At 44.1% G+C, this 25435-nt stretch overlaps 1 protein-coding gene across 1 annotated transcript in view; it reads left to right on the forward strand.

The window, feature by feature from the left end:
- GARNL3 (GTPase activating Rap/RanGAP domain like 3) overlaps positions 1-25435 on the forward strand; it is a 156436-nt gene that overhangs the window by 13763 nt on the left and 117238 nt on the right. Inside the window, exon 2 of the mRNA XM_022578692.3 lies at positions 13738-13908. Coding sequence (XP_022434400.2) covers positions 13738-13908 — 171 coding nt within the window. The remainder of the gene's footprint in view (positions 1-13737; positions 13909-25435) is intronic.

The following is a 25435-nucleotide window of genomic DNA, read 5'->3' on the forward strand; positions in this document are numbered from 1 at the left end:
GGCAACTCTATTATCTTTCCCTAATAGTGAAGTCAAATCTTGCCTCATTATACTTACCAGCCATCATTCATAATTCTGCTTTCATAGCCACTTGCAGTAGGCAATGCCTATGGCTCTGATACCAGGTGAAAAGTGGTGGCTTGGATTGTGGTCAAGTGATTCCTACTCCTGGCTACTTAGTTGTAATCACCATTGAACAGTTCTCCTTCAGCTACAAGCAGGACGAGTAACACATTGCACCATTTCTGATTAGTGCCTTACCAGTTGTTAAAATTTTTTTAAAGATTATCAAAGGCTATGAATGGCAAGCAGAGGAGAATCATCAGTTCATGCAACTGCAGAATGCTGGGGGAGACCAAGCTTTAGGAGAGGATAGATCCAGGTGCTCAAATAATGTCATCAGTAATCTTTCTTCATTTTCTGGGTTGACCTTGTCCTCAAGGTCTTTCCTCTTGGAGGCAAAGAAAATGAATGAGTCCACGATTACTTTCTATCAATGGATAATCCCAGCAGAAAGATATTACCTCTTTCTCAAAGGTTCTAGAGCACATCCCAGGCTTGACATTCGTTGGATCTCTTGGGTTCTCTGCTCATCTGTGAACCAGTCATTTTGGCCGGAAGGGGGTAAAACATGCTAATTGGCTGGGCCTGGGTCATGTGCCTGACCCAGAACTGAGGGGTTAGATCACTTCATAGAGACCACAAGGAAGTGATTCCCCAAAGGAAAAATCATATTACTATTACCAGAAGAAGGGGAATGGATACTGGATTGCCCCCCTGCCCAAAAAAAGTGCCATTAAATTTGGGAAACTTTCCAGATTATAGATACCCAGATGTCACCCTAGAATCACAGAATGGGATTTCTGCATTTTTTAGTACTCATTGTAAAAGACTACCTTAGTTGAGTGGTTAAATTATGCTTACTATGTTTAGCCACAGGGAGGGAAGAGCCCTACATAGACAGAAGATTTTGAATTACAAATGGAAAACATATTTTCCACTTTCCCAGATATTGCTTCCTACATAGCGGCTTCCTTATTAGTAATGCATATAACCCACGCCTTGTGAGAACAAATTTGATGCCAAGACAAATGCTTTCGTGTTCCTAAAGATGGCTTTCCAGGCCAAGACAGAATCAGAAAAGAACAGTTATCCATTATGCATTTGGTTGCCTTCTTTTCTTCTTCCTTATGTTTCTCCTGACTCTTAGATTCTTAGTTTTTTTTTTTTCTTTTTCTTTTTTTTTCAGGAGACTTTTTTTCCCCGATGCTTGTAAACAAGCATTTTAATGTGAGCTGTTTTCACAGCCTTTGTCCCTCTATATTATGTCATTATTCTTTTTTTGTGTGTCAGGCCCTTAAGTATTTAATCACAAATAGATCTGCAGCTGTCAATTTTCTTTTGGAAAAACAGCAGTCTTCCTGAGAAAGGCTATTGGGAGCTGTCTTGTATTGGGCTGACATAATGGGCTCTTAGGGCCAACAGAGAAAATTAATTTTCATATTATGTCTGTTCTCCTAAGAGAAGGGAAAAAAACGACTTTTATTATTCACTAAGAGTTTGAGTTAATACAAACCAGATTCCTTTCTTGGAGGAAGACAATAGTCAAATTAGTTTTGCTTTAGAAGGTTAATATGAGAAATTATATTTGGCTGTCTGGTTTCCAGAGCTGAAGATCTGAACGGAGATGAAGTCTGACAAACCATGCTGTAGGAAAATCAGGAGATTTGGCCTGTACAGTGAGACTCACTGCTGGTTTTCCTGGGGAAAAAAATTTTAAAGCAGCACGCAAGTGTAGAGGTGTTGGAAAGTCTGAACCACACATGTGGTTGTCTCTAGAGCTACGATCTTAGAGGACAGGAGGCAAATATGAGTTAGCAGTGAGGTGTGGCTGCCCAAGAAGCTGTATATAGAAGGCTGTTCACTGTAGGATTGCTTGTAAAAGTGTAAAAAAAAGTCCATCAGGAACGTGTCAATACGCTTCTAATCGTCTGTTAAAAAGACTGATACCAATCTGTATTCTGACTGGGAAAGATATCTAGGATGTTCATGGATGTTTAGTGAAACGAAGTAAGTGGCTTCTTCTGGTGATAGCAAGTGTGTAGAATTACGTATGGAATTTAAGATTTTCTAGGGGCCATATTTTAAAAAGTGAATAAAAAATGAAATGAATTTCAATAGTTTATTTTGTTTAACTCAATATATCCAAAATATTATCATTTTAACATGTAATCAATATTAAAAACAATTAAGATAATTTCCTTTTCTTTTCAGTACTGTCTTTGAAATCTGGTATGTATTTTACACTTCAGCATCTCGGTTCAGAGCAGCCACATTTTTTTTTTAACATCTTTATTGGAGTATAATTGCGTTACAGTGTTCTGTTGCTTTCTGCTCTATAACAAAGTGAATCAGCTATACATATACATATATCCCCATATCTCCTCCCTCTTGCGTCTCCCTCCCACCCTCCCTATCCCACCCCTCTAGGTGGTCGCAAAGCACCGAGCTGATCTCCCTGTGCCATGCAGCTGCTTCCCACTAGCTATCTATTTTATTTTTGATAGTGTATATATGTCAATGCTACTTTCGCACTTCGTCCCAGCTTAACCTTCCCCCATCTCCATATCCTCAAGTCCATTCCCTACGTCTGTGTCTTTATTCCTGTCCTGCCCCCAGGTTCATTAGAACCATTTTTTTTTTTAGATTCCATATATATGTGTTAGCATACGGTATTTGTTTTTCTCTTTCTGACTTACTTCACTCTGTATGACAGACTCTAGGTCCATCCACCTCACTACAAATAACTCAATTTCGTTTCTTTTTATGGCTGAGTAATATTCCATTGTATATATGTGCCACATCTTCTTTATCCATTCACCTGTTGATGGACACTTAGGTTGCTTCCATGTCCTGGCTATTGTACATAGTGCTGCAGTGAACATTGTGGTACATGACTCTTTTTGAATTATGGTTTTCTCAGGGAATATGCCCCAATAGTGGAACTGCTGAGTCATATGGTAGTTCTGTTTGTAGTTTTTTAAGGAGCCTCCATACTGTTTTCCATAGTGGCTGTATCAATTTACATTCCCACCAACAGTGCAGGAGGGTTCCCTTTTCACCACACCCTTTCCAGCATTTATTGTTTCTAGATTTTTTGATGATGGCCATTCTGACTGGTGTGAGATGATATCTCATTATAGTTTTGATTTGCATTTCTATAATGATTAATGATATTGAGCATTCTTTCATGTGTTTGTTGGCAGTCTGTATATCTTCTTTGGAGAAATGTCTATTTAGGTCTTCAGCCCATTTTTGGATTCAGTTGTTTGTTTTTTTGATATTAAGCTGCAAGAGCTGCCTGTATATTTGGAGATTAATCCTTTGTCAGTTGCTTCATTTGCAAATATTTTCTCCTGTCCTGAGGGTTGTCTTTTCATCTTGTTTATGGTTTCCTTTGCTGTGCAAAAGCTTTTAAGTTTCATTAGGTCCCATTTGTTTATTTTTGTTTTTATTTGCATTTCTCTAGGAGGTGGCTCAAAAAGGATCTTGCTGTGATTTATGTCATAGAGTGTTCTGCCTATGTTTTCCTCTAAGAGTTTTATATTGTCTGGCCTTACATTTAGGTCTTTAATCCATTTTGAGTTTATTTTTGTGTATAGTGTTAGGGAGTGTTCTAATTTCATTCTTTTACATGTAGCTGTCTAGTTTTCCCAGCACCACTTATTGAAGAGGCTGTCTTTTCTCCATTGTATATTCTTGCCTCCTTTATCAAGGATAAGGTGACCATATGTGCATGGGTTTATCTCTGGGCTTTCTATCCTGTTGCACTGATATATATTTCTGTTTTTGTGCCAGTACCATACTGTCTGGATTACTGTAGCTTTGTAGTATAGTCTGCAGTCCGGGAGCCTGATTCCTCCAGCTCTGTTTTTCTTTCTCAAGATTGTTTTGGCTATTCTGGGTCTTTTGTGTTTCCATACAAATTGTGTGATTTTTTGTTCTATTTCTGTGAAAAATGCCATTGGTAGTTTGATAGGGATTGCATTGAATCTGTAGATTGCTTTGGGTAGTATAGTCATTTTCACAATGTTGATTCTTCCAATCCAAGAACATAGTATATCTCTCCACCTGTTTGTATCATCTTTAATTTCTTTCATCAGTGTCTTATAGTTTTCTGCATACAGGTCTTTTTTCTCCTTAGGTAGGTTTATTCCTAGGTATTTTATTCTTTTTGTTGCAGTGGTAAATGGGAGTGTTTCCTTAATTTCTCTTTCAGATATTTCATCATTAGTGTATAGGAATGCAAGAGATTTCTGTGCATTAATTTTGTATCCTGCTACTCTACCAAATTCATTGATTAGCTCTAGTAGTTTTCTGGTGGCATCTTTAGGATTCTCTATGTATAGTATCATGTCATTTCCAACAGTGACTGTTTTACTTCTTCTTTTCTGATTTGGATTCCTTTTATTTCTTTTTTTTCTCTGATTGCTGTGGCTAAATCTTCCAAAACTGTATTGAATAAGAGTGGTGAGTGTGGCCAACCTTACCTTGTTCCTGATCTTAAAGGAAATGGTTTCAGTTTTTCACCATTGAGAACGATGTTGGCTGTGGGTTTGTCATATATGGCCTTTATTATGTTGAGGTAAGTTCCCTCTATGCCTACTTTCTGGAGAGTTTTTATCATAAATGGGTGTTGAGCTTTGTCAAAAGCTTTTTCTGCGTCTATTGAGATGATCATATAGTTTTTATTCCTTAATTAATGATTGATTTGCATATATTAAAGAATCCTTGCATTCCTGGGATAAACCCCACTTGATCATGGTGTATGATCCTTTTAATGTGCTGTTCAATTCTGTTTGCTAGTATTTTGTTTAGGATTTTTGCATCTATGTTCTTCAGAGATATTAGCCTGTAGTTTTCTTTTTCTGTAACACCTTTGTCTGGTTTTGGTATCAGGGTGATGGTGGCCTCGTAGAATGAGTTTGGGAGTGTTCCTCCCTCTGCTATATTTTGGAAGACTTTGAGAAGGATCGGTGTTAGCTCTTCTCTAAATGTTTGATAGAATTCACCTGTGAAGCCACCTGGTCCTGGACTTTTGTTTGTTGGAAGATTTTTAATCATAGTTTCAATTTCAGTGCTTGTGATTGGTCTGTTCATATTTTGTTTCTTCCTGGTTCAGTCTTGGAAGGTTGTGCTTTTCTAAGAATTTGTCCATTTCTTCCAGGTTGTCCATTTTATTGGCATAGAGTTGCTTGTAGTAATCTCTCATGATACTTTGTATTTCAGAGCAGCCACATTTTTTTTTTTTTTTTTGCGGTACGCGGGCCTCTCACTGTTGTGGCCTCTCCTGTTGTGGAGCGCAGGCTCAGCGGCCATGGCTCACGGGCCCAGCCGCTCTGCGGCATGTGGGATCCTCCTGGACCGGGGCACGAACCCGTGTCCCCTGCATCGGCAGGCGGACTCTCAACCACTGCGCCACCAGGGAAGCCCAAGAGCAGCCACATTTTAAGTGCTCAAGAGCCACGTGTGGTTTGTGGCTGCCTTATTGGACAGTGTAGATGTGGACCCTCAGGTAGGAAATGTTTGAAAGAATGCATCCAGGTGTTTGTTTTGTTTTTTAATGTGACTATGAATCATAGTGAAATTGGGAAAGGTAAAAAAAAATGTGAGAAAAAACGTATGGGATATCAGGAGACTTTAGGAAGAGGGAATCAATAAATAAACTATTAGTGGGAAGGATGACTATGATTTGATGGACTTAGGTTAACTGTTCATATAAATCCCAAGTAAAAGTTAGACTTTGAAGCTTATATGTGAAACCATTGTGTCATGGATACATGATATAATTTAATTGGGGGGGGAGGAATTAGTATAAATAAACATTTTTAAAAAAACAGAAAGAGGGAATGATTTTTTTGTGTCAAATATTGCTGCTGGGTCACCCAGTGGAGAGCCAAGAATTGACCATTGGTTTAGCATCATGTGGGTCATAGGTGGCATTTGACAATAGCTGTCCTTTGGAACAGTAAGGATGAAAGTCGCACTGGACTGGCTTTGAGAGATAATGGAAGGACAGGAACTGGAAACAGTGAACCGAGTCAGCTTTTCGCAGGGGTGGAAGGGATGTGAGTTGAAAAACTGTTTTATTTGGTTCTGGTTTGGGGTGTTCTGCTTTTGTTTTATAAAGATATTTATGTCTGATGGGAATGGTCCAGTAAAGAAAAAAAAGATTTCAGTAGGGAGAGGGGGTGTTTTACTTGAAAAAGAGAAAATTCACAGAGGATATAAAAGCTGCCCTCCCACATTTGAAAGGGTGTCGTATGAAAAAGGAATCAGGCCCACTCTGTGCAATGGCCCAGGGCTAGACCTAAAATCACAGTGGGTACGAGGGATAATACAACAGACTGGACTCAGTACGCGAAAAGTACATTCCAGCAGTCAGTGTGCCCCAAGCTAACATGGCTACTTCAAGATGCAGTAAAATTTTTATTACTGGAGGTTAAAGCATCTATAGTTTAGACTAGTATTTCTCAACTGTTCTGTGTTTTCAGTGCACTTTTGGATACAACAGTTTTAGGTGACACACCTGGAAAGGCTCAAGACTACACAAAAGCAGGTCGGGGGTAGTGATCTCACAGTCACTGCTCCAGCGTAGCAGTGACCTTAGAAGTGTCCGCAATTAGTGTGTGTTCTTTTTTTTTTTTTTTTGCGGTACGCGGGCCTCTCACTGTTGTGGCTTCTCCTGTTGCGGAGAACAGGCTCCGGACGCGCAGGCTCAGCGGCCATGGCTCACGGGCCCAGCCGCTCCGCGGCATGTGGGATCTTCCCAGACCGGGGCACGAACCTGTGTCCCCTGCACCGGCAGGCGGACTCTCAACCACTGCGCCACCAGGGAAGCCCCAGTGTGTGTTCTTTTGGTTGCCCTTCAGCACCTCTTTGCTGATTGGAACAGAAATGCCTAGTGCTTTGAGCACGCACTCTTTTAAACTCACAAGGCAAAATGTCTTCCCATCAAAGTACATAGTCTCTTTTTCTTTGCCGCTGGAGGTTATACCACTGCCCCCACCAGAAAAAGAGTGTGCATACTCTGCACTCTGCACGGGGTCACACGAACTGTTAAGCTCAAAACCCAATTGGACAGACATCACTATATAAGGCCTATCAGTCAGTAATCTGTTGCAGACGACAGAATCCACTTTACCTGGTAGAAACAGAATGAGATATAATAGTGATATGGAAATTAAGTGCTTACAGAATTGTTGGCAGGGCCGGAGAGCAGATTCTAGTCTGAGCTCCAGTCACAACTCCTGCCCCCAGAACCACTGTTCTCTGCACTGATCAGGGAGGCTGCCACTGCATAGCAAGAAGCTGATCTATCAAGAAGCAGCTGCAGGGCTTCCCTGGTGGTGCTGTGGTTGAGAATCCGCCTGCCAATGCAGGGGACACAGGTTCGAGCCCTGGTCCGGGAAGATCCCACACGCCACGGAGCAATGAAGCCCATGCGCCACAGCTACTGAGCCTGCGCTCTAGAGCCCGTGCTCCGCAACAAGAGAAGCCACCGCAATGAGAAGCCCATGCACTGCATTGAAGAGTAGCCCCCGCTCGCCACAACTAGAGGAAGCCCGCGCGCAGCATTGAAGACCCAACGCAGCCAAAAATAAATAAATAAAATAAATAAATTTATTAAAAAAAAAAAAAAAAAGAAGCAGCTGCCACCTAAGCCAACAGCAGCACCAACTCTACTTTGATCCCCAAAGCTGCCCCTGCTCCCTCAGAAAGCCAGAGAATCAAGAAGCCGCTGACTCCAGGACCACAACAGCTCGGCATGAACTGTAAAAGCAAGCGGATGCCCTTTGTCCTCTCGCTTCATCTGCCTGGCTCCGTTCCCCACCAGTCTCTCATGAGTGCATCTGATCTAGCACGTGGACTCTAAATCATGTCCAGAACTCTAAACTGTCAAGCAGGTTAGGACATTACGTCTTAGCCTTCCAAATTTTGCAAGTTGTTCCAAAATATCTGCCACAGACAGCATCTTTCTTCAATCACAGCAAACGTAAGTAAGACACACTGATCCAAAGTTGGTAGCATACACTGGTGTGCGGCTACATACCTGGCACGCCTATCTTGGAGCCGTTTTAGCGGGCGAGGAGGTAAAAATGGGAAATCAAGACTCAGATGGCAGCGTGAAGTGGATTTTCCAACAGTTAAGTGTCGGTGATTGCATAGTTTTAACACAAATGAAAGTTAGGACATAAATGCCTGTCTCGCATTTTATGACCAGAGAGACAAGTGTCTTTAGAAGAGCTGCCAGCCATGAAGTCTTTCCTAGCGTCAGTGCCGTATATCAGGCCTGGGCTGATGCTCGGCAGATGGATTGCCTTTGCTCCACTTGTCACAGTCCTCACAGAGCAGCTGCCTGCCAGAGGTTGATAAAGAAATAGAGTAGGTCCCATAGCGGTCTGACTGGGGCCACCAGCGACCTCATTCAAACAGGGCCAGAACAGCCCGACAAAGTCTCTCTATTCCATATGAACACTTTCCTCATATTTTTGCGGCATTCCCGTAGTCACTTATTCATTCAAAATATATTTACTGGACTTCCCTGGTGGCGCAGTGGTTAAGAATCCGCCTGCCAATGCAGGGGACACGGGTTTGAGCCCTGGTCCGGGAAGATCCCACGTGCCGTGGAGCAACTAATCCCGTGCACCACAACTACTGAGCCTGCATGCCATAACTACTGAAGCCTGCACGCCCAGAGCCCGTGCTCTGCAACAAGAGAAGCCACCGCAATGAGAAACCCGTGCACCGCAACGAAGAGTAGACCCCACTCGCTGCAACTAGAGAAAGCCCACGTGCAACAACAAAGACCCAACGCAGCCAAAAATAAATAAATAAATTTATTTAAACAAACAAACAAACATATTTACTGAGCTAGGCACTGGACGTAGACCGTGAACAAGGCAGATGGGGCCCCTGCTCTCATGAACCTAACATTCCAGTGGAGGGAGGGCGGGAGGCAGACAGTGTACCAGTAAACAAACACATAACTGGGAAGGCTCCAGTTGCGGTGAGTGCCACGGAGGAAGAATGTTGCAGGATGGGGAGTGACGGCGTGCGGGAGGGACAGTTTCAATTTGGGGACAGAAGGGATTTGTCTTCCCGCTGACCCCAGCTCTGTAGGGGTTACTGCTCCCTTGGCTACTGAGCCAGCTCAGGCCCCAAATGCTGATCTTGGTTGCAGATAAGCAAGAATGATGATTTGTGCTTGGTTTAAGGTTGTTTTCAGCCAACAATCCGAACGAGGATACAAGATAAATAACGCAAGGGAGTGGGTGTGGCTCCCAGAAGTTTCCCGTGTTCCTCATGGAATCATGGCTGCAGCTCAGTGATCCATGCAGCCCTCACCAGGGGAGATATCAGCCACATCGAAGGAGCCAGAACTGAGACCTTGTTACCTTCTATGCCATTTTGCTGCCTTCAGGGGTCTACCTACCAGTGTATGAGAGAGACAGCACTTGTGCCACAGTTGTGTTTCCCCGCGGTCTGTTTCTCGCTGCATCACTGGGCCTCAGCAGGCCTGGCTATGGCCCCCACAGTTGCTGGTCCCCATCTGGGGCTCCTGGACGGTTCTTCTCAGTGACTGCGTCCTCGTGGCCATCATCAGAGGACTAACTGTGAAGGAGGCCACATTTCTCTTTACTCCCATCCGTTTAGACTCACAATATGAACACTCAAGTTGCCCTGAGGGCTTGGGAGTCACAGAGGAGAAAATTGTAAGCTGTGTGCTTCTGAGGGCTGCCCCCAGGCCAGGAAGAAACCATACACATACACAGCCCCCCCCCCAGATTCACTCACAGAGGCCCTCATTTCCTCCCCTTCAGGCCCACTCCCCTCCCAGAAAGCACCTCCACGACGTGAATCAACCCTTTTCCTGTCACACTCTGGGATTTTTATCCTAGAACCTTGAGAAGTCTGTCTATGTATTATTTGATCTTTTGTTTTGAGTTCTTACTCTCTCATTTTCTTGAGAAAACAAAGCTGTTATGTTTCACCTGATTCCTGTTAAAAATCTTGTCTATACTCGTCATCTGCCTTTTGCAAACCTCTTTTCATAGGTCCTGTGCTAGTTTTTTCCTGCATGTTCATCTGGGGTAGAAGCAGCTCTGTCTGGGTCTGTGTTTACCCACTGATAATATGGGTAGATTCACCTTGACTCCTTTCCCTGTCTCTCTGAGCGATGGTGAATCTTCTCTTTCAGAGCTGGTGCTGGAGGTCTGGCTTTGATGCTTCTTGGGAAGTGGGACAGAGACAGTGGGAATGTGCCATCTGGTTTTACTCTCTCCCCATGCCTGCCCTCCTGTCTGCAGAGTCCCCTGTGCCTGTGGTGTATGTGACCCCGTGGCAGGACTCTCCTTAAATTTTCAGCCCTCCCCCCCACTTCAGGGCAGACAGCCTGCTCCAAAGAGGGTCTGGTTCAGTGCGATTTCCAATTTTTCGTGGACCTTCTTTTAGTGGGTTCAGATGTAATTGGTAATGTCTTTCAAGAGGTTCAGATGGCTCTTAAGATATACTTTTCCTTCTCTCCTTCAGCTTTTCCTCAGATTAGGCCACCCCTTCTTGTTAAAAAGCTGGGGCAGTGACACACAAAGAACAAACAGCTTCTGCCCCAGTGCTGCCCATGCTTCCAGGCCTCAGCCCTCCAGATCGGGCACTGTCGGCCTTTAGGACATTCTTGCCCATTTCCCTCACGTTATATAAACTAGATAGACCTTGATGTTCGCTTTCAGTCTGTCCACGATTAATTGTATACAGCAGATCTTCAGAATTATAGCATGGAGTTTGGTCATTCTCTTGTTTCAGTGAGTTTTCTTCTATGTATTGGGCTATTTTTTCTTATTTCCATGGGTTCCAAGGAGTTATGCAAATGAGCACTTCCTCTGCCATTTTCCAAGAAGTTCTTCCTCTGCTGAATATTTTAAATAGTGAGACAAGAAAGATAAAATATGTCAGAAGATTAAGAGGAATGTACATTTTTTAAATTAGTAAGTTAAGACTAGAAAAGATAATAGAAATGAGGAAAATGATTAAAATTAACAGTGATGAGACAGCATCTGAACAGTTAGAAAATGAAGCTAAAGAATTAGATGAAAGTATAAAAAAAGAACTCAGAAACTCTAAGGGTAAAGATATGGCAAAAAGACAAAATTAAATGGTGGGAAAGGTTTAAAGGAACTAGCATTTAAGTGTTTCTAAACAAATTTTAAAGATGAAAGGGCTAGACAATAACACACTAAAACAATGAAATAATCTTAGTATTTAAAGATTAAAAAAATGTAAGCAGCATATGAGGTTATCCCATTCTGTAATGTTCCATGTTAAGATGTACCTTATTTACTGATTTACAAAGATGTCTAAGACTGTGCTTTAGGGAGAATTGCAAGTCACAGAGCGTTATATATTCTCTGTATGTGTGTCACATAAAGGTTGCAAATACGTAGAGAGAGGAGTGATGGGAATAATACCAAACCGTTAACTGGGAGAGGAAAGGGAGTGGAGATGGGGATGTCGTGCCTGCCATCGGGTCCCCTCACCATTTCTGGAATCTTCTCCCCTCCCCTCTTCAGTGCACTTTTTCTCCAATACCCACACCTGGGTGGCGACTCTTCCTAGGTGGGCTGCCCTTGCTCACCGCAGCTGCTTTGCCCACCTGTGCAGAGAGTGCCAAGTACCCGGGGACTTTACAGCCCTCACCCTGACCCGGGGCTCTCAGTTCCTCTTCGCAGGTAACCAACCTCGAGCAGATTGTAAAGCAAGCTATGTATGTGATTTTACGTTTTCTAGTAGCCACATTAAAATCAATTCTAATACACTTTATCTTCAACGTGTAATCAACATAAAAATTATTGAGACGTTCTGCATCCTTTATTATTTGTACTAAGTCTTCCAAGTCCGGTGTGTGTTTTACACACGCACGTCTTGCTTTGCCTGCCCCCATTTCCTTGCTCAGTAGTCACAGGTGGCGCATGGCTGCCGCGTGGGACAGCCCAGCTCCACTCAAGTTGAAGCTGAACCTTCACAGGACTTTGCCTGAAAATGAAACCTCACCTCCCTGTCCTGCTTATTGGTTTCTTTTAGGAGCAGTTTCTTTCCTTTTTTTTTAACTTGCATGATTAAGAAAGGAACATTTTCTTAATAAATGTTTTGCATACAAGTGTTATTTTTGTAATTTAAAAAAAATCTAGAGGGTTCAAAGAAAAAATATGTCTTTCATCCAGAAGCCCTGCTTTGTTATTTATTTGTTTGTTTATTGCTAAGGCAGCCATAAACTCTAGTGACACTGGGTTGCAGAAGACTTGAGGTTCCAGTGAGTAAAGAACAACTGACATCATAGCAGAACCTTCCCTTCTTGCCATTTGTCGTACGTGGAAGGCTTGAGCCTTTCATGTCTATAGAGTTTCTGCCAAGATAAGTGGCCTGAAGCCAGCTTAGAGTAAGATTATCCAGCAGTCTGGGTCAGATATGCAGCCTGTGGCTTCTCAGGCCCAGGTAAGGTGATGGGGGAGGATGGGTCATCACTTATAAAGGAGGAATACCAGGGGGACCTGGCAAGAGTGGCCTTTTTTTCTTTTGCAACATGCCTGCAGCCTATAATTGGTACTACTGTAGCAGCTTGGGAGTGGGCAGTGCCCATCTGGCTCCAAATACCCAGGCTGTATGGAGTCACTTCTCTTGGCATCCAAACCCTGCAGCAGGATGGTGGCTCCCTGTGCAGATGCCTCTTCCTCACTAATAAGACCACTAGGTCTTTTGTCTTTTGCCTTGTCACAGCGTTTTATTAAGAAGACAATATAAAGAGTCCCTTTTGACGTAGGTGTTATCTAAGATTGCTTTTTATTTTTATTTTCCCATTTCCAAGTATTTGGATTTTCTTTGCTTATTTGTGTGTCACCTGAGGTAGAGGTGGGGGAAGAATGCTCCTGATTGGCTCAGAAAGTAATTCCAATCAGAAAAAGCAGGGATGCCTACATTTCCCTAACAAAGCCACCCTTCTTCATCCCAGAATCACCTTACTTCCTTCCTCGCTGTGTCATCAGAGAAAGAAGCAGGCATGTTTCAGCAGTGCATTTCCCAATTTATTCCCATTTGTTAATTCAGCAAGCATTTACTGCTTACTTCCTCTATGCTATTACTCTTTTTTTTTTTTTTTTTATGCTATTACTCTTGAATGTGGGTTTGGTCCTTTTGTCTACAGTGTTGTTGCCAGTGTAGGTTCTTTTTATGGCTTTTCTTGGCTCTTTTAAATGGAAATTGGGAGATAAACCAGGCACTCCTGAACCAAACACCAATGGCCATGAGGTCCATCTTCTGAAAGTAATCCAGACAGAGCTTTCCCTTCCTCAGTGAATGTTGCCTTTTTCTAAACAAGTTTGTGATGGTTCACATGCTCACTTTCCTCCTTTTACCTTTGACCCCGCTGACTTGAGAGTGTGGAGGACTCCACTCATTGCTGAGGGATGTGATAGGATTTGGACGGTTCCAGGGCCACGAGGCCACAGTGTGCAGGAAGGGCGTGGTGCTGTCTTAGTGGGGCACCTGGGTCTTGGGAGGGCCTTGGCTTTACCCCCTCCTCATTACTGATGGGCTGGCCCCTGTGGAGGAGTGGCCAGAATGGGCCAGCGATGGGCCCTTGTTCTTCTCTGTTCTCAGTGCCTTTCCCAACTCTTTCTGTTTCAGTACAGCACTGCAGCCTCCAGGCCCACTGATGGATCCGCTAACGAAAGGGTCCAGTGGGAGTCAGAAGGCACAGACCCTTCTATGGAAAGCCAAGTCGTCTCTCTCCTTTGGCATCCAGCCCCTGCAGACGTGGCCAACAAAAGACCCTGAAGTAGAGGCCCAGGTCAACCTGTAAGTAAGTAAGAGAAGCATCATCTCAGTTGGGGCTCACGCTCACTCTAACTTGAAATCCCTTAATGCTCAGGAAGAAAATTATCTTTGTGGGGAAGAATAATGAGAGAGAGAGGAATGGATATTTGGTTGGGAGATTTCATTTCTGTTCTTAATGGTGCCTTATGTGTATTTATTTATTTACTTAGCAATGTTCATTGAGCACCTGCTCTGGCCAGGCCTTGTCTCAGGCATGGCAGGCAAAAGAGATTCAGTTCCTGTCCTCAGGGGATTTACAGCTCATGGAACAGATAGCCGTTAATCAAATAATCATACAAATAAATACGAATTGTGACAAGTACGAAATAATCATACGAATCATACAAATAAATACAAATTGTGACAAGTGCTATGAAATGTGGTACCTTGATTCAGTAAACATTTACAGAATGCCCTCAATGTGCCAGTAACATACTGGGGATATAAGAGAATATGACATCTCCTCACCCATGAATATCAAATAGTATCTAGAAGGGGGGAAGATTCCAATTATTATTCAGAAGAAATGATAATAACTATGCTATAACTAATATGTTAATAGATTCCAGGTCCCATAGGGTGGTAACTATGTTTTCCTGTTTACTCCTGAATCCCCAGGGCTTTGTTATGGTGTACAGTATTTGTTGGATGAATGAATAAGTAATGAATGAAGAAGATACTACAACACAGGGGTGCTTAGCTTTCCAGGGGAATCAAAGGCAACTAGGTGCAACGATCTAATTGCCTTCAAAGCAAATGAGATGCTTCATCAGTTCAATGCAACAAATATTACTGATGCTTTACTGTACCTAAGGTCAACCCCAGAGATTCTGACTCAGTGGCTCTGGAGTGGGTGAAAGAGGACTCTTCAGGGACAGCCTTTCCAGGGAGGCAGACAAGTAACCAAATAACTCCAGCGCTGTTAGAAAAGAAGCATGTATAATGTGCTATAGGAGGAGGGGATCTGCGGGAGGCCCGGGAGGAAAACGGGGAGCAGTTGCTCTTACCCAGGCAGGATGACCATCGCGCCAGGCAGGAAAGGGGAAGAAAGCCACTTTAAACAGAGGAAAGTGCAGAGCAAAGGCGCGGATCCATGAAAGTGGGTCCCAGCAGTGCTGACAGGCATTAAAGCAGTGATTCTCAACCCTGGCGGCACAGGAGAATCCTCCCAGGAGCTTTAACACATATGAAAGCCTGCACCATCCGCCCAAGAGTCCCAGGTCTAGGGGGGGACACAAATACCAATATTTTATAACGCTCCCCAGCGGATTCTCTTGTGCAGCAAATGAGAAATGCTGCTTTTAAAAATGTAACCACACAAAAATAAATACAAAATAGTTATGAAGTACCTTATACGCCTAGCTAAGGGGTATGAATTTTTATATCTCTAGCAATGAGGAGCCATTGATAGCTTGCCTGATTTTAAACGATAATACAATTTGAAATAGACAAGGTTCACAGGGTCTGGATAAATTCACGACTGCTGGTTTTGCAGTGGGTTCTTCTGGGAAGCTAGAGAAGTCTGGAGTCACCGCTGCCTTTTCAGAGCTGCCACCATACCCCCCACCATGGCGCGGTAGGTCCACTTATGAGAATATGGGAATTGAATGTCTCCTTGATCTGAAACTGAAATCTAAAATTTCAGTGAATGCTGAATTATCTGGGCGAAATGCTCCTGTTTCTTGGGGGCCGCTGGTAACCCGCGTGTGGGCAGCTCCAGCTGTTTAGAAAGGAGGGCAGGGAAGCCTGGGCTTTATCTACCAAAGGTGGAGCGGGGGTGGAGGGTGGGGTGGGGGGGTGGGGAGTGGGGGTAGGTGGGGGTGGGGTGGGGGGAAGGGCCACTCTTCCTTCCTCTGAAGCTCCAGGCGGGACTCTCAGCGCTGCTTCTTTCTAGACTACAAGCCCCACAGTGCGCCGCGCGGATGACGTAGTCAAAGGGGCGGGCAGGACTGCCGGGAAGCCTATGAGACGCAGCGGAAGCAGCCCGAGGTGGCGCCTTCCGGGTCCTATTGGTGAATCTGGTTAGGAGTGGGACCAGGCCCTGGTGATTGGCGGCCGCAGGGCTAGCGAAGCTGCCGTGAGGACAGGGCGGGCGGCGTCCGGCCAAGGGCTGCACCCCAGACTCAGGGGCCGGACTTGAAACTGATTCCACCGGGAACCAGATGTTGGGTTTTCTGGAAAACAGGCTAGAAAGATGCGTCTTTTAAGAACCGCTGCCATTCTGCGGGCTGCTCATTCATTAACTCATTCATTCAGCAAACTTAATTGATTACCTGTGTACCAGGCGCTTGTGCAAACATCCCAAATGCGTTTTCTCTTTTAGTCCTCACAAAAAAACAGATAACTACTGCAGGCTCCATCTTACAGATGACGAGGCTGAGGTCCAGAAGAGTTAACAGACTTGTTCAGGTCACACAGCTTGTAAGTGACAGAGCAGGGATTTGAACCTACATCAGTCTAGCGCCAGTGCGCATCTCCTAATCTCAGTGTGCTCAGCGGTGCCATCAGGAGCAAAGTGTTTATGGGATGTCAGTGTCCACAGGGTGACTTGGTATTGTCGGGTGAAGATTATAGCAGGACCGGACTGGACACCAATAAAGTTGACCAAGCACAAAGTTGGACCTTGTGCGAGGTCCCTCGGTCATACAAGGCCTACTCTCACCAGAAAAGGTTTTTGGTATCTATGAAAGAACCTACTGAGCACCTGTGTGCTGTGCTGGGCCCTGTGCTAAGCACTGGTATGCAAACGAAGCATCTCCTTCCAGATTAAGCGAGGCTTATGGAAGTGCCGTTACCTAGGGCAATCCAAGATTTCTCAGCGGAGAGACTACTTGAAGTGTGGGAACTTTACCAGGCAGATGTGAAGGAGGCCTCCCCAGACAGAGGAGACTGTCTGTGCAAAGGCCAGCAGCGTTAAAGCATTCTGGATTTGAGGGGAACCACAAACAGTCTGGTCCAGCTGGAGCTTCCTGGGGAGTGGTGAGCCTGGGATGGCAGACAGAAGCCAAGTCACTGGGGAGTGGGAGGGCTTAAACTGCCTGCTAGGAAGTTTGGTCTTAACTCTCTCAGCCAGAGCACAGCATGATCAGATTTGCATACTGGAAAGATAACTGGTGTCAGTGGGCAGCTAGATTGCAGGAGGATAAGGCTGGTGGCAGGGAGACCTATCAGAGTGGCCAGATAGGAGATATTAAGTGTTCTGATGAGTGGCAGGAGCAACGGGATTGAGTTAAGAAATATTTAAGAGGAAGGTTAGAGTGGACCTGGTAAATGCATGGGTGGTGGGGTGAGGAATAGGACAGAGATCATTAGATACTGCCATGGGGGCTGAAGAGGGGTACAGTTACATCTTTGGAGGAAGGAAGTTCTTAGAAAAGTCTTCTTAGAGAGAGTAATGTGAAGTGGATCTTGAAAAAGGAGGAAGAACGTTCCTTCCTTCTTTTCTTTTTCTTGAGTAGATTTTAATTTGCAGAGGTGGGGAGGACGGTATTCTGGATGGCCGGATCCTGGTTTGCCACTTGTATGGTGAAGTAGGAGGAAGTTTGGAAGGTCAAATTGGGGGACATATCGTGAAAGGTGTTGTACTTAATGCCAGGACATTGGGAGTCTGAGTGGCTTTTGAGACAGACAAGTGATGGTTTGAGCTCTGAGTTTTAAGAGTTAATTTCACTGATATGTACAGTGAGGAGGCCAGGAAGCCAATTAAGAGATGGACTAGGGAAGGGCTCTTCGGTTGTAAGTAGCAGCAACCCAACTCAAAATAGTTTAGGCGAAAAAGGAGAATGTATAGGTTAATGTAACCAAACTACAGGAAGGGACAGATCTCGCTCGCTTCAGGGAGTGACTGGATCCAGGGACTCTACTGGCAACAGTCAGTCCATTCTTCTCTTACGCCCTCAACCTCCACCCCTTAGCCCTGCTTCTCTCTGCCTGTTGACCTCACTGTCTCCTACCATCCATGAGTTTTCACCATGCAGCTGTGGGTGTGATCTCAGGCAGCATGGGGTATGTTCTCACAGACTTGCAAGTTGAGAGGAAAAATCTTCCCCATCAGTTAGAAGAACCTGGGGAAGGACTATAGTTGCCCAGCCTGGGTCACATGTCCATTCCTGGTTCTGTGGGGGAGTGTCTGTTACCAGGGGCAGAGGGGGTAATTCTGCTTGCCCTGGCAAACAGAGCAGGGGTGGTCAGGAGGTAGGAGAACAGAATTCAAAGGGGTCAGAGAAGCCAGTGGAGGAGTTTCAAGAAGGGCAGCGCTCTCTGACCGGTCACAAAAATAACTTAGGAAGTTTGTTCAAAAATATAGATCATGGAACCTATTTAATTAGAACCCTTAGTGGTGGGACCCAGGGATCTGGCTGAAGGTGTCAAATATAACAGAAAGTTTGAAGATCGAAACTAAAATCTTCCATTGAATTTGATGATTCGGAAGCCACGGGGCTCCTCTGAAAACGCCGTTTCACTTGGGAAGGGAGGGCAGAAGGCAGATGGCGAGTCTCTCTGCATCCTCACGTCTCCTCATTCATAACCTCCTTTCAGGGCCATGTCCGACCCTACAAGAGGCAAAGTTTCCTCATTAGTTCAGTACATTAGGAAAAGACAAAGGAAAGCTATTGGAAAGTTGGTTATTTGAGGGGTGTTCTGCCTTAAACGGATGTCAGCCAGGAACAGAAGGAAGAAAGTTTGAAAAGTTTTTAATTCCATCTGAATTACCTGCCCATTCTTTTTTCCCATCAGTCCTTCCTGTGATTAATTACAATATACTACCAATAAGTTGGATTTCTGAAAAAGTATAATTCAGACTTAATTTCCCTCACTCGGCTGAATTAGCAGTGGTTTGCTTTTTGATCTTTTGGAGAAAGTTGCCACGTATTTGAAAGAGTTTATCATCAAGGCGTGATACAAATATCAGGCAATTTCGTATTTAGACATTTTAAAGTAGCTTCCAAAAGCCTCAAAAGACCTAGTTTGCTCCTGAGTAAAGGACTACTTGATTTTAAAACACAAAGCTGGAGAGAAAGCCTTTGGGTTTACTGTTGGGGAAATTCTATTGTTTCCAGGAAGAAACTTCTCCTCCAGTTCCATGGAGGAAAGAGGCTGGACAGCTGACTTGCCCCTTCCTCTTTTCCTCTCTTAACCTTTGCGATCTGGTTGCCCACCGAGCTTGTGCGTTAGCTCCTCTCCTGTTTCCACATGGAAAAACACACCTGCGTCTTCTAGAGACAGGTGTGGAGGCCCACCTGCCTCGGTATCCCCTGTTGGAGCTCGACAGTCATGAGACAGTGATTCCTCGGCAACCATTCAGGCGAGTAGCTGCCTCTCTGCAGACCAGGCTGTCCCGCAAGTGGGCTGCTCCAGGTCTAAACTTGGGGGAAGTAGTAGGAAGTCTGTGTGGCCGTCGGGCTCAGCCACATTTGCCAATGAAACTCTGACAGTGAGGCAACTGATGTCTTGATTTCCATTCGCCTGACTCCTGTCTCTAATTCTCAACCGGTTCCAAACACAGAGAAGAGAGCAGCTTGATTTATTAAAAAGCTCCCAAAGCTCAGATAATTGTGAGACAGGCTAGGATCTGTGTGGGTCTGGTTAGGAGGGGGTTTGTTTTGTTCTGTTTTTTAGTCTCTTGTTCTTCCCTGTCGTAGCAGAGTATGTGGCACATAGAAAGTGCTCACTAAATACTTGTTGGGTAAGTTAAAGATAATAGAGCAGAGATGCCTGTTAGGGAGGCTCCTGCAACGATGCAGGTCTGAGCTAAAGCAGAGAACGTGAAAATGGAAAGGGGAGAAGTGGCGAGGGACTAAAAGACATGGTGGAATTCTAGAAATATCCTCACATGCAAAATGGCGTATACAAGGTTATGCATTGCAGTTTATTAGTAGTAGCGAAAGGTTGAAAACCATTTACCTAGGAAACTGGTTAAATAAAATACAGTACATCTACTCAGTGGAGTAGTATGTAGCCATAAGAAAGAATATGGAGGGTCTTTTGGTACTGATTTGGAAAGATCTCCAAGATACATTAAATAGAAAAACAACAAAAACAAGGAGTGGAGTTGTGTATAGTATGCTACCATTTACCAAAGGCAAAAGGGAATATGTATTTCTCTTTCTTTGTAAATGCATACAGCATCTCTGGCAGACACACAATAAACAATAGAGGTTGCTGGTGAAGAGAGGAAATGAGGGGCCGAGGAGGGAGGAGAGGACAGACTTACCCCTGTATGGCCTTTTGGACTCTTGTGAGTTTTGAAGCAAGTGAGTTTTACCTCTTCAAAGAGTGAAATACAGATACAAACATACAACAGTCAAAAGCAACACTGTGTGGGCCTGTACCGGGGCCTGGAGACTGATTAAGATGTTGTATGTGAGAGAGGACCTGGGCGATGACTCTGAACTTGCACCTCGAGTGACTGGGAAGAAGACGGCAGCTCTGCTGACTCAGATATGAGTGAGGAGTGGGAGTGAGGGTGACTCAGGGCATGTTATGTTTTAGCGGCCCCCGAGGGTGTCTGCAGAACCATGTCCGACAGCTGTAAGTCTTAACTTGCAGTTGGAGAGAAAGATTGAGTTGGAGATTTGGTCTGGGGAGTTGTTAGCGTAGAGGTAGTATTTGAAGGTGCCGGAGCAGTGAGGTCCCCAGGGAGGTGAGTGGCCTGAATGGAAGGGAGAGGAATGTGGATCTTCACTGCTCAAGGGTGGCGTAGGGTTCAACACTGAGTTGCTGCTCTGTGTGGTCTAAGTCAGGGAGGAGTATGGCATCACTCTGCCAGGACATCCTGGTCCTTTTCTGGGAACAGAAGCTGCACCACTGAGCTCCACATCCCCTGGAGGAATAATCAGTAACAGCAATCATTCTTCCTCAAGGAGGTTATGCCATTACTAAGAACTCTATTCCTTTGACTATTCGCGTTGTCTATTGTTACAAATTTTATAGTCCTCAAGGGCCAGTAACCCATTTTTGGTGCTCACCTCATCTCAAAGTACAGTGCAGAACACCATAAGGACACACTATAAATAGTGACTAGAGAGTATGACTCTTTTTTTTTTTTGCGGTACGTGGACCGCTCACTGTTGTGGTCTCTCCCGTTGCGGAGCACAGGCTCCGGACGTGCAGGCTCAGCGGCCATTGCTCACGGGCCTAGCCGCTCCGCGGCATGTGGGATCTTCCCGGAGCGGGGCACGAACCCGCGCCCGCTGCATCGGCAAGCGGACTGTCAACCACTGAGCCACCAGGGAAGCCCCAAGAGTATGACTCTTTTTAGTCATTGCTTTTAGGAGGCAAAAGGAAATAGTTTAGGCTGCCCTGCCCTAAATTCACCTAAGCCAACACTCATTTTTATAAATCGCATTTGGCTTTGAATGCAGGCTGGTTGCTTTCCTGTCATCTTCTATAGTAAGAAGTGTTCTTAGTTAAAATGCTTTTGCCTCCTATACTTCTGTGAGTTTGGTTGATCTAGTCTTTTGCTTTCTTTGAAGAATGTTCTCCACCTCCCTCAACACTCTCCCTCATCCTTGGTCTCAAAGCCTCATTTTTGTAGACTGTCTCAGGATCAGACTACCTTGGTGAAATAAACATTTTAGAAAATCTTTCACAAATATACTTTGACCTTAAAAGCACAGAGTAAGCTGCTTTTCATCCACTACGTGGTCTGAATGTACCTGGAGAAAAACACGACACAGAGAAGGATGAAGTGGATCTAAATTGGTTCAGAAAATTAGAATACAATACAGAGGCCATTTAAAAAGCAGTCAGGGCCTTCCCCCCTCTCCTAGGTTACCTCAAGACATAATTCATTCAGTTCCACAGCATTTATATACTTTTATGCTTGAAACTAAGAATTTTTCACATACTGGTATTGGCTATAAAGGGGATCAAAATATACCACCCCAAAATATGCCACTTTGACATAAGGATTATTTTGAGCTGAAGGCAATTGAGGAAAAGCAGACACAGGAAGAACTCTCTGCCCTCCCCCGATCTGCCTAAAAGCAGGGCATAAACTTCTCTTTGTAAAAGTGCCCCCTCCCCTCTCTCTACCAAGAGGAGGAGAACAGTCCTTATCACCAGAGACAGAGAAGGCACCAAGATGAGTCTACATAAAAAACCTTACTAAATAACCCTATCTACCATTGCTTTCCCCCATATATCTACCTTCCTGTGATTTACCACTCCTAGAAGCCCCAAATCTCTTTTCTTTTGTCTTGTGACTTCTCCACAATTTATTGCCCTTTGTTAAAATAGTATATAAACCTCTGAGTCTAACTGCTACTTTGGGTTTTCTTTTCTGTGCAGGCCTTGTGCATGTAAAGTTAGAAATAAAATTTGTATGCCTTTTCTCCTGTTAATCTGTCTTTTGTCAGCTTAATTCACAGGTACCAGTTACAGAACATAAGAGGGTAAAGGGAAAGTTTTTCCTCCCTAACAGGTACTTCCTAAAGTGAGCGCATTTTAGATTACAGGAGAATCTAGCTTATCTCTAGATTTCCACAAAGAGACTTTTTCTTCTTTGTGGTGTTCTTCACGTGCACACACCTTCCTAATGATGCATACATAACCTCTGTTTCTTCAAATAGTAACTGTGCTCAGACTATTCACCTGCTAAGTGCTTCATATGTATTTTCTCATTAAATGCAACAGCCCTATGAGGATTGTCCCATGGTTATCAGTATTTGTTGAATTAATTCATTAATCAAGCCCCATTTTACAGTTGTAGAACTGAGAGCCCACGAAAGGCTGTTTCTTGCCTAAAATCAGGCCGTGAATTAGTGGTGGGTTAGACAGAGTTGAGTAAATATCAGGCAACACTTATGTACATGTGATTTCTCTATACATATAGATGTTAGTTTATTTAAGTTTAGGATCAGAGTTTTTTTTTTTTCTCTGTATGACATTCTAAAGTAAATTTTTATTGTACTATAATTTACAGGCAATAAAATGCAAGAATCTTAAGTTCACAGTTGGATGAGTTTGACACTTGCAGATGGTTCACTTTTTAATGTTACAGTGTTGATCCATTGCACTTAATTGTATTGCCTATTTATTGAAAGGTGCCAATCTCTAGACATAGGGAATGCCAGCCTCATCATGAACTAATGGCTGGTGAATGATGTCACAATGCGTTTCATTGTGACGGCCCCCACAGCATTTTCTTTGTTTGCTCATATTACTGGCATTGTATTAACCTCTGAAGTGAATTTTTTGAGATTAACCTGATGCAACATTTATAGTATTTTCACGTCTGACTCAAAAACAAATTTCATGAATATGCTGTGTAATGCAGTTCACTTCCAGCAGCAGCTGACAGTGGACTTGTGAGCACCTGGGGGTGTCTCTCCAGGCCTGATCCTAGAGAAAGTTATGAAGTGGTCCCTGTGTTTGCCCTGCCCCTTCTCTAGGTACCCATCTAGTATGGCTGGCCTCACCCTCCTGTGTCACTCCTGGCCCCTGGTAAAGAAGAAAAGCCCTAGGGGACATGGTGGCTCTCCTCAGACATTTGAAGGGCTTTCCTATAGAGGTGATCTTGTTTTATATGGCCCCAAAGAGTTGGCTGGCTTGCTTTCATTCATTCATCCATTCACTCATTATTAAGTAAAACCCCACTAAGAGCTAACTCTGTACCAGGTATTATGTTACAAGCTAAGGATTTTGCATTGAACAAAACCAACAGAGAACCTGTCACTGTGAAGCTTATATTTTAGTAGGGGAGGCAGATGTTAATCCAATACCCTCTTTGTAATTTCTAATCTGGGGGTGGAGGTGGGGTCAGGAAGAAGAAGGAGTTTGGAGAGCTCATTCCAGGTCATAAGACGAGAAGATGCTCAGCAAGTTGAAGGAAATGAAGAAGGGCACTGTGGCTGGAGTGCTGAGACAGGGCGAGCGGGCCAGACAGGACAGCTGCCCGGGGGTGTGGAAGTGATGGTAAGGAAATTCAGAAGAAGTGAAAGGGTGAAGATGTAGGACCAGCTGGTGGAAATTAAAGTGTGATGGATTTCAGTTCAATGTAGAAAAACTGTTTGACAGGAAGAATGGAGTGCTCTGCGGCATACTGTTTCTTTATCACTAATAGTTTGTAAGTAGAGACTTGCTGGCTATATTTCAAGTATCTGGTAAAGAATACACTATCACAGATACCAGATTGGACACCAAATGACCCTTAAGTCTCTGGACCTGGAAGTCTCTGGACATCTCTGGAAGTCTCTTCTACCCTAAGATCCTATGCTGAGGTGGCAGGAAGACTGACCAGGCTATTGTAGGGATCTGGGTATCAAATAGTGAGGACCCGTGAGATGAAGGACTAAGCTGGCTAAATATGGGAGATGATCACTGAGGAAATGTCCAACCATGGGGGAATGGAGAAGCAGTGGGATAGTGATATAGCAGGGGACTACACAGCACTGTCAGTGATACAGGTGTCAATGTGTACAAATCTCAAACGCCAATTGTTCAGAGAAGCTAGTTGCAGGGAGATAGTCACGGTATGGTATACATTTGTGTAAAATTTAAGATCATGCTAAACGGTACTGCATATGGTTTATGACTACATAGTACAAATATAAAAAATAAGCAGGGAGTGTGAACCAAATTATTTAGTGATTGTTTCAAGGGAGAGAGAGATGAAAATGAGATCAAGGAGAGGTACACAGGGGTTTCAACTGTATCTGTAATGTTCATTATATTATTCTTTATTTTTCTGCATCTTGAAGAAATAAGACAAATTAGAGAAGAAATCCAGGTGATTCTTACATATAGCTAGGTTTTGAGAACCAGAGTCAGTGCTTCTCAAAGTTCAGTGTGCGTTTGAATCCTCAGGGGATCTTGTTAAAATGCTGATTCTGTCTCATTAGGTCTGGGGTGGGGCCTGAGGGTCTGCATTTCTAATCAGCTCAGGGAAAAGGACCACTCTGAGTAGCGAGGGTCGGAATGACCTTGGTGTTCTCTAGGATTCTCCCTGCCGACAGGACTGTTCGGAAGTGCCCACTCTGGACAGCATGCCTCCCTTCATGGTCTGGGTACAGTTGGGGGCAGTCTGGGAATCTCAGGAGAGAAGCTTTGAGAACTTGGGAAGGCACACTTTGGAGAGATTTCTCCAAAGAAGTTAAATCGACAGGTGATCCAGGGAGGTACGCAGCAACATATGTTGTCTGCTGATTTTTTTTCCTTAAATACGTTTCTGTTTAACACTTTGTGGTCATGCATGTGCAGGTATCCTGTGGAGCAGTGTTTCCCAAACCAAATGTACTCTGAGCTAGAAATCCCTTCAGTCTTGACATTATAGGAAAGGAGAAGCCAAGGTCGCTAAAGATTAGGGAGGGAGGGAGCAGATGTGCTGACAGTACACTTTGTAGGAATCATTTTCTAGGTAGCAGCTTCCAGGTTTCTGGATGGTGGGTCTTGAACTGAGCAGAGTGACAGGCCTCTCATATCCCAAGATGGCATCTGCTACTCAAGAAGGAGACAAAAGAGGCTGTTGTACAGTTTACCAAATTTGCTATACACAGGTGTGATGTGC

Source organism: Delphinapterus leucas, chromosome 6 (assembly GCF_059928025.1).
Source record: "Delphinapterus leucas isolate spDelLeu-1000000601 "Yukka" chromosome 6, BTC_Dleu_Yukka2, whole genome shotgun sequence".
NCBI classification, from domain to species: domain Eukaryota; kingdom Metazoa; phylum Chordata; class Mammalia; order Artiodactyla; family Monodontidae; genus Delphinapterus; species Delphinapterus leucas.